The following is a 10,021-nucleotide window of genomic DNA, read 5'->3' on the forward strand; positions in this document are numbered from 1 at the left end:
CCATTTCCTCCACCACTCTCCCTCCCTCCTACCCTCCCTCCATCCCCTCCACCACCCTTCCACCCTCCCTCCCTCTGCTCCTCACCTCTGCGGCCAGCTTGATGAGGGGGTAGAGCAGGCTGGAGCTGCCCTGCGCCAGGGGGTCTGGAGCGCTGAACTGCTTCTGAGAGTGTTCCATCAAGTTCTCATCAGAGCTCTCCTTCAGGTTCTTGTCCACCTCTTTCGGGTCCAGCTTGGTGGTTTCCAGGTCTTCCTCTGTCAGCTGCAGACATACCGGCATGCCTGACGACATAGCGCCACCTAGATGGACGAGAGTTAGAAAAGCAAGTTTAGTTTTTTTAGTCACATTCAACTGAAAACAATCTCCCTGGCCACCACCATCGCCTAAACAGCTTGGAGACGACACGCTTTGTTAAAGGGCAAAACGGACCCAACCGTCGGGGTGGACCGCGTACCTGTGTCCTCCGAGTGTCCAGACTCGGAGATGGTGGTCATGATGGTGGAGGGGGTGAGGCCGGTGGTGGAGAGGCTGGCTCCGCTGCTCTCTGGGCTGGGCAGCCGAGCTTGAGCTTGCAGCTGAGCCTGCTGCCTCTCGTAGTTGATGGAGTTCCGGTTCTTCTCCGGCGCCACACCGCCGCTGACCCCCGCCACCCCCGTCCGCGCTGACGGACGTCCCGGAGGTGGAGCCGTCGCCGGGCAGGTTCTTGACCACGCCCTCGTGGTCCTCGATGTAGGAGGACGAGGAGTAGTCAGGGCCCACCTTGGGGTTCCTGCGACTGTTGGAGATGTTCCTGATTGGAGGAGAGACAGGAAGTAGGATGAGACATGGGTCTGAGTGTAGGGAGACTGGTGATAGTATAGGTCATGGATCACTGATTAGGTGATGTTTGTGTGCAATCAGAATACTGTATCGTATAGATATTGATTGGATGACGTGTGTTTGGTCAGAATACTGTGTTGACCAATAGACGAGCATTGATAAGGTGATCTGTGTGCAGCCCACTAGAGTTCTGACTCCAGACGATCACTGACGAGGTGACGTGTGTGTACCTCAGGCTGCGCAGGCTGGTCACACTAACGTTTTGATTCCAGATGAAAGTGACGGGGCTAGGTGCTGCGTTGCGTTGCGTGCGTGTGTGTGTACCTCTTGTTGTGCAGTGCGGTGCTCATGGGGTTGAGGGTGGGGCTGACTGACTTGTTCCTGTCCCAGATCATCAGCAGCTCGGCCAGACGCTCCTCGGCACACTGGGCCGTCAGGCGGGCTTCTGCGTCCTGGTCCCAGCAGTCCTCCATGGTCTCCTTCAGGGAGCGCACCGCCTGGAACACACCCCCACACCCCCACACCCCGTTCACATGACATCCTCTGGCACTGGGCGTCGTCGTCGTCAGGCCGTGTGTGCTGGCAGGACCGCGCGGGCACACGGACGCGCTCATACTCACACATATGCTCACACACACACTCACACATGCTCACACACACACACACACGCGCGTGCCTCACCAGGCTGTTCTCCTTCCAGGCTTCAGGGAATTTGGGTCTCTGTTTCTCTCTGGACACCAGGACCTGCATGTCCTCAAACGAGGGATGGTTTCCTGCCTCCGCTTGGAACGCCATCTGGTACTCTGGAACTGTCTCTCCTGCCAGGGGAGAAGGGGGGAAGGGGGGGGGGGGGGGAGGGAGGGAGGGAGGGAGGGAGGGAGGGAGGGAGGGAAAGACAGGTGCGTTTGATGATTCATCTTTCATGGTACACTGACGATACATGCTTTTCACCCCTGGAAAGCAAATTAAATTAGGCACACATTTTGGAATAACATTCTACTGCGGTATTTGCCACCAGGATGTGTGTCTGCGTGTGTGTCTTACCTGGGAAGAGGTCTGTGCAGCGCATAAAGGTCTCCCAGTAGATGAGGCCCACAGCATACATGTCCACCTGCTTCAGGGCCGATTCACAGTCCCTCAGGTTCACTGCCCCCTCCAGCACCTCGGGGGCCATGTAGCGGATGGTACCCACCTGGGGGGGATAAAGAATGAAAGGGTTGAAAGGCAAATTCATCCCAAAAGAATTTAAGAGGACTCTAGAGAACTGACATCCCTCCCCTCTCCTCCCTCCCTCCCCTCTCCTCCCTCTCTCCCCCCTCCTCCCTCCCTCCCTCCCTCCCTCCCCTCTCCTCCCTCTCTCCCCCCTCCCTCCCCTCTCCTCCCTCTCTCCCCTCTCCTCCCTCCCTCCCCTCTCCTCCCTCCCTCCCCTCTCCTCCCTCTCTCCCCTCTCCTCCCTCTCCTCCCTCCCTCCCCTCTCCTCCCTCCCTCCCCTCTCCTCCCTCCCCTCCCCTCTCCCCCCTCCCTCCCCTCTCCTTCCTCTCTCCCCTCTCCTCCCTCTCCTCCCTCCCTCCCTCCCCTCTCCTCCCTCCCCTCCCCTCTCCTCCCTCCCTCCCCTCTCTCTCCTCCCTCCCTCCCTCCCCTCTCCTCCCTCCCCTCGCCTCTCCTCCCTCCCTCCCCTCTCCTCCCTCTCCTCCCTCCCTCCCCTCTCCTCCCTCCCTCCCCTCTCCTCCCTCCCCTCCCCTCTCCTCCCTCCCTCCCCTCTCCTCCCTTCCTCCCTCCCCTCTCCTCCCTCCCCTCCCCTCTCCTCCCTCCCTCCCCTCTCCTCTCACCTCGCTGATGGCTGCGTTCTCCTCCTCTCCAGGCCTCACCAGCCGGTTCCCCGTCAGCTTCATGGACAGGCCGAAGTCGCTGATCACACACGTCCCGTCGTTCTTCACCAGAACGTTCCTGCTGTTCAGGTCCCTGTGCGACACGGCCGGCTTGTAGACGTCTGGGAGAGAGAAGGAGAGAGAGGGAAAAAGGGAGGAGAGGGACGACAGAGATCAGAGCGAGATCACCCTCTGCAACTCCCAAACAGAACTGCAGACCGAAGCAGTAGCTGTAGTTACATCAACTGTCCACCAGGTGGCACTCTAACCCCTTTCATTCACACAGCACTCTTGAACCTCTGTAATCCCTCAGGTACGCCCTCCTCCAGCTCCACCAGACCCAATCTCTCCCTCTGCTCCCCTTGCCAGCAGCCCTGCAGCAGGCTGGGCTGTGTGTGACACACTCCAGACCAGTGGACTGGAGTGGGAGGAGACAGCCAGAGAGAGTAATTGGCCTCAGAGCGTATCTGCGGTTCACCCTCTGACGCTTTTAAATGTGACACTCACAAGGGGAGAGCGTGGGTAAAAACAAACATTGTCGCACAATCTGGAGAGAAAAAATATTCAATTACGAAATATCTGGCATTTTTGTTCACCAGTACCATTAATGGTGAACAACTGGAAGTGTTGCAAAGAGGGCTGTCAGCATTAGCAGTTCAGTTCAGTATCGTTCAGTCTGGGAGGGGAACATGGGAGATGCTTCCTGGTTTCACCACTAGATGAAAGACCGTTCTGTGCAGACAAACGTCCTGGGACATATGATACGGGCCAACGCAAACACACACGACCTCCCTGTCTCACACACACGCCCATACATGATGCTCTCTGTCTCTCTCTCTCTCACACACACACACACACACATACATACGCACAAACGCAAACGAAACCAATAAGACACTGAACACCAACGGAGACTACATCCCGTCATAAACAATTAATGTGACACAGTTCACATGTACTCATGCACTGTAGCACATGACATAATCAGCCAGCCAGTCAGCCAGTCAGCAAGCCAGCCAGCCAGAGTGTAGATTTGACCCAGATGTTCACATTAGCCCCCCCCCCTCCCACTCCACGCCCTCCTGTCTTGTTAGTAGTGAAGGTCTGCTGGAACAGACGTCACCATGATCTCCCTCCTGCCTCCCAGGAGCCCTGTCACTAGAGGCAACACAAGCATCAGGTCTGATAACCAGCACACACACACACACATCGTCCCCACACCATGGTATTTGATCACACAACAGTTTCCCTATGGAGAAATGGTTCTGCCTGATGCATTCTTAGCACTGTGTGTTTGCATGCAGACATGGAGAGAGTAGGCCTGGTGATTTAAGCAGCATGAACCAGCAGACAGAGAGACAGAATGGGGCTGTCTGAACAAGCAAAGAGGTTGAAGGTGTGTGATGGTAGACAGTGGGGATGTCACCTTTGTATTTGTGTGCCCACGCTTGTGTGAGTGCGTGTGTCGCATTGTATCGGCCTGTGTGTGTGCTTCATTGTGTCTGTCTGGGCGTGTGTGGGTGTATTCCTGTGTATGCAAGAGTGTGTGTGTGTGTATAAGCCTTTGTGTGTCTGCTTGTGTGTACTCCTCTGTCTGTAATAATGTGTGTGTGTGTGCTTGTGTGTGTGCTTGTTTGTGCGTGTGCATTTGAGCCTGTCTGGATGTATATGCACTCCTGTGTCTGTAAGAGTGTGTACCTCTGTGTATGTGTGTGTGTGTGTGTGTGCAGGCGAGCCTCACCTCCTCTCAGCAGCTCGGTGTGCAGGTAGGCCAGGCCCCTGGTGACAGAGTGAGCCAGGCGACAGCAGCTGCTCCAGTCTCCTGTCTGCAGACTCAGGTAGCGACACAGAGACCCCTGCAGCACACACACACACACACACACACATAAGCACACAATACCTGTAGGGCCTACACAAACACTACAGGGTGGCCAGTCCTGGTGGTACTGGACAGAGGAGATGATGAGGGTCAGCTATGTGTGTCTAGACAGACAGTGGACAGAGGAGATGATGAGGGTCAGCTATGTGTGTCTAGACAGACAGTGGACAGAGGAGATGATGAGGGTCAGCTATGTGTCCAGACAGACAGTGGACAGAGGAGATGATGAGGGTTAGCTATGTGTCCAGACAGACAGTGGACAGAGGAGATGATGAGGGTCAGGTATGTGTGTCTAGACAGACAGTGGACAGACGATCAGCCGGGCCAGGGTGTACGGGAGACGAGCTCAGACTGACACAGGAACAGGCAGGAGCCAATCACTTGTGCAGCTCACACGCATGCCTGGGACCCCCGGCTAGTCTGCCCGTCTGTTGTCATGGTGACAGGCATGCTTGGTGATGGGTATGTCAGAGTGAGGCTGCTCTCTAATGGCCCGTCACACAAGACTTTATACTGAACACCGGGTTTCAATTACACACACCACTGCGCTCTCACACACACACACACACGCAGGCTACACACAGACACACACATGCAGGTAGAGATGACGGCACGCAAATGCACCAGTCACCAGAGCGTACGGAACAAGCTTTTCTGCAATGAGAAAAAACAACTTCAAAAGGGAGACCAACGTTCACTGATGCGTTGTAGTCTAATATTGTGATTACTGCTAAACCATTTTTCCACGGCTACACAACCACCACGTCATTAAAACTGTGCTCCATGTTCTTGAGAACTTGTGTTTAGAGAAGTAATTGAGTTATCTGTCTGTGAGGAAGCAGGTTTGACTGCGAGCAGTATGCTGGACAGGTAATTACACGTTGCATTCTAATTGGAAGGAATGCTGCAATGCTGTGGCTTGGTTGAAAACAATAATTTTACACAAAGATGTCTGTGTGTATGTGTGCGCGTGTATGTGTGTGTGCGGGGGAGGGGGGGAGTGTTGGATAGGAAAGAGAACTCAAGGCGCCACACTTGCATACATAGCGGGGTTACAATAACACGACTAATCTGGTGGGAAAGAGGGAGGGAGGGAGGGAGGGAAGAGGGGGGTGGGTGAAACAGAGACAGAGTGAAAAAGGACAACAAATGAGAGAGGGATACAGAGAAAGAGAGAGAGCGGGGGGGGAAGAGAACAACATTGGAAAATATAGCTGCAAGCAGCAATGTGGTGGCCAAGCAGGTCAGATGACCCAGAAGAAACTTTCGACATCTAGTGACTGCGGTTTACCTGGCTTTCTTTGCAGTGGCTTATAGTCTCGCTAAACAGAGAATCAGAGACATGACAAGCTTGTCAGCTTTGGCTGGATTTGAACCTCTGACGTTGCCAGGACACCAATTTATCCTAGTGAGCTATTCTCAGTGCTGGAAATCAGCTTTCAGTGACTGCGTAAAAATATAAAGAATTTTTCCTGTGGCAAGCGGTTGTCAGATTTGTCCCAAGTTTAAACAGCTGTAATTCAGTCCAATTTTGATGTCAATGTGATTGTGGTCTGAAGATAATCTGTGTAAAAGTTGGTGAATATTTGATACATTTTGAGTAGGACAAAAACGTTTTATTAATTAATGAAAATGGCGGCATCAATTTGGCTGGTATCACAAGTTAACATGTGTCAGACATGGGATCGCCCCCCTTGAGGTTAGAGGACACATATCTGTAAAGCACAATAAATCTGACTCTTCTTGAGTATAGATCTCCTGAGATTGAAACATTATCATTACCATTATGATTATACTGTTAGACAGCTACTGTGGCATACCTGGCTTCACTAAACAGATAAACAAGTATCATGACATGCGTGATGACTTTGGCTGGATTCGAACCTATGACCTTACACTTCAGAGGAACCCGTCTTATCCCAGTGAGCTATTCTCAGTGCAAGGAATTGCTGTGTTCAGTTACTATGTAAAGAAAAGTAAGCCGTTTTTCCTGTGGGAAGCGTTGTCAGATTTGAACCAAGTATAAAAAGTTGTAATTCAGTCATATTTTGACAAATCGAGGTGATTGTAGTCTGAAAATGATTTGATTACATGTCCATGAAAATAGGAGCAACGCAAACGAGGAGTTCAAAAAAGTATGTTTTTATGAAAATTCCAAATGGCCGACGCCCAAAATGGTGGACACGGGACAATGTGATATATTTCGACTTGGTATGCCACGTAGAATCAGAAGAGACCAATCTTGTGATTTATGACAAATCTGTTCAGAAGTTATGATGCAAGAAATCCGATGCACTGGCTAGATGTAGATTCACTATTTCTACAAAGCACAATAAATCGGATTCTTCATGAGTATAAATCCCCTGAGAATGAAACATTATCGTGGCCATTATGATTATACTGCTCGACAGCTACTGTCACATACCTGGCTTCACTAAAGAGATAAACCAGTATCATGACATGCCTGAGACTTTGCCTGGATTCGAACCTACGACCTTGCACTTCAACGGAGCCAGTCTATCCCAGTGAGCCATTATCAGCACTGGGAATTGCTGTGTACAGTTACTGAATACAAAAAGGAAGCCGTTTCTCCTGTGGCACGCATGGTCAGATTTGGCCCGAGTTTAAACAGCTGTAATTCAGTCATATTTTTACATGGCAAGGTGATTGTGGTCTGAAGATAATCTGTGCCAAATCTGGTGAATATTGGATACATTGTGTAGGAGTAAGGAAAAAAGTTTTATTCATTCATTCAAAATGGCGGCCTCATCAATTCGTCTGGTATCACGCGTTAACATGCATCAGACGCGGGATCTCCTAAGATATCACGAGACATAGGAATTGCTTAAATACGCCAAACAAATCAACAGTTATTGGTCAAAACACAATCCTACCTATTGTAATGCCCCCTAGAGGTCAAATGACACTACCTGTCTAAAACCTCTTAATAAGAGGGCCTTGAGTCCATACACCAAGTTTGGAGTCAATGCATCAAAGCTTGGCTAAGATATTACCTCACTTCCTTTTTCCGGATCAGTTGCTCAATTTGATTGGCTGTAACTAACAAACGGTTGCAGAAATCAAAACGCCATGTGATGTCTTTTGTGAGGCTTGGTCTGAAAATGTTTGCCTATTGCAGCGCCACCTAGAGGTGAAATGGCATGACCTATTTTGGACTTCTTTAGAACAGGGTCCCTCGTCCCTATACCAAATTTGTTGTCAATGCATTAAAGAGGTGCTGAGATATGACCTCACTTCTTTTATGGTGGCTTGGTTGACGATTTTGATTGGCTGATGACTTTGATTGGCTGTTCCAGTCGAGTGTAGAAAGTCTAAAAAACATGTGATTTCTTTTGTGTGGCTTGGTCTGAAGATGATCTGTGCCAAATTTGGTGAAGATAAACCTTATAGGAGAGGTAGCGAAAAAACGTTATATTCAAAATGGCGGCCACATCAATTCAGCCACATCAATTTGATGTGGCTGTATATAACAAACGGTTGCGAAAATCAAAGCTCCAGGGGATAATTTTTGTGAGGCTTGGTCTGAAGATCATCTGTGGCAATTTTGAAGAAGATTCAACAAGAATTGTAGGAGGAGTAGCGAAAAAACGCTTTTCCTTTACATTCAAAATGGCGGAGAATCTATAGAACTGGGTATGATGTCATAGAGTGCGTTGAACTCGTCTTGATCCAGGGAATCCAACGATACCTCATTTTGGACAATGGGGCATATGGTTCAAAAGTAACATGTGTAAACACACCTTCAACTTTGACCCATTGGTGGCGCTAGATGGTTGGAATGGGAGACATGAAACTTGAGATGGGGACTGGTCCCAAATAGTGTGCCAAAATTCACAACTTCTGACCAATTGGTTCTAGGGGCTGCCATAGACTCCCATGGCAGAAGAAGATGTGTAATAATAATAATAATAATAATAATAAGAAGAAGAATACGTAGAAACACTTAAGGTGGCTTCGCCGCTTCGCGGCTTGGCCACCAATTAGAGAGGTAGAGAGGAAACAAATGAGATCCAGGAAGAAGGTTGGAGGGCGAGGGAGACAGTATAAGCGATGGATGGCCATGGCGACAGGGATACGGAGGGAGATGGAGGGGAGGAAAAAAACCGAGAAGATAACGTGATGAGAGAAACTCAAGCAGAGCTGTGGTCAGAGCTCCATCCTGCCCCCGGACAGAAATACCGTGTGGGCGGGCAGAGGGACAGGAAGACCTTCTATCCTGGCCTCGCACTCAGGGGAGACAGGCGGAGGAGAGGATGCTGAGCAGGCCGGAGGAGGAGAGGGGTGGGGGGAGGGATGGGAAAGGCAGGGCAGGGCAGGACCCTGGAGCTAGGAACCACAGCTAGGAACCCCATCATCTTGGAGGTTGCAGGTAAGGGCCTGCTTCTACGACCCCGTGCCCAGGGTTGGGGTACATACGTGGGGGTAATACTCCATGACCAGCAGATACTCCATGCGGCCGTCCGTGGTCATCCTCTCGTCGGCCACGATGAAGCGTGCGATGTTGTCGTGCTCCAGCAGGGGGACCCGGTAGATGGAGCGCTCGTTGACGTAGTTCTGTCGGTTGGCGTAGGTGAACAGCTTCACAGCCACCGGACGCTCGTCCAGAGAACCCTTGTACACGGAGCCGTAGCGTCCTCGGCCAATCAGCTGAGACAAGGAGAGAGAGAGAGTGATGTTATTGGACAGGTGAGAGGCCCGCCTCCCCGCACACCCCTGGGCAGTGTTGAGGCCGTGAACTCTGACCTCCAGCAGCTTCAGGCTGTCCAGGTCCAGAGAGGGCTCCGACGCTGCCGCCTCCATCATGTCCATGTTGTGGAGCCCCTGCTTACGGTCCCCTGTGACACACACACACAGATACGCACACACGCACATTCACACACACACAAAGATACGCACACACACACACACAAAGATACGCACACACACACACACACACAGGTAGTTAGATCACAGCATATGGAACAAAAAGTGTGTCTCCCACGGTCATACTACATTTCCCAGCATCCTTTGCAGCGTCTTACCGGTAAGCATGCGGTAGCCAAAGAAGAGTGCTGCGATGAGGACGACTACTATGGAAACCGAGGCCAGGGCGATGACAATCGTCTCCTCGTGGTACAGCGGGCGGGGGTCTGGCGATTACATCATCACAGCAGGGTCAGGTGACAGGTCACATGATCACATAAATAACAATGAATAAATAATGTATCTTACACAAGAGAACCGACCGCCTTTGGGTCCTTCTGAGTGTGGATGAACGAAGACCAAGACAATAAGATTCAGCAGTATTAAGTATTAATTAGATATAGACCACATGGACGACCCTTCTAACCAAACAGCCATTCCACCTGTGTGTGTGTGTGTGTGTGTGTGTATGTGTGTGTGTGTGTGTGTTTGTGCGTGGGTGGGTGGGCCAGAGGAGGAGAGCAGCCAACT

At 51.2% G+C, this 10,021-nt stretch overlaps 1 protein-coding gene across 1 annotated transcript in view; it reads right to left on the reverse strand.

Annotated features, from left to right (window-relative positions):
* Positions 1-10,021, reverse strand: part of bmpr2b (bone morphogenetic protein receptor, type II b (serine/threonine kinase)) — a 34,531-nt gene that overhangs the window by 4,774 nt on the left and 19,736 nt on the right. The window contains 11 exon segments of the mRNA XM_047046618.1: positions 86-300; positions 456-667; positions 669-791; positions 1,145-1,317; positions 1,502-1,638; positions 1,865-2,012; positions 2,650-2,810; positions 4,430-4,544; positions 9,005-9,235; positions 9,332-9,423; positions 9,610-9,717. Of these exon segments, the coding sequence (XP_046902574.1) occupies positions 86-300; positions 456-667; positions 669-791; positions 1,145-1,317; positions 1,502-1,638; positions 1,865-2,012; positions 2,650-2,810; positions 4,430-4,544; positions 9,005-9,235; positions 9,332-9,423; positions 9,610-9,717 (1,715 nt within the window).

This window comes from Hypomesus transpacificus, chromosome 23 (genome assembly GCF_021917145.1).
Source record: "Hypomesus transpacificus isolate Combined female chromosome 23, fHypTra1, whole genome shotgun sequence".
Classification (NCBI taxonomy): Eukaryota; Metazoa; Chordata; class Actinopteri; order Osmeriformes; family Osmeridae; genus Hypomesus; species Hypomesus transpacificus.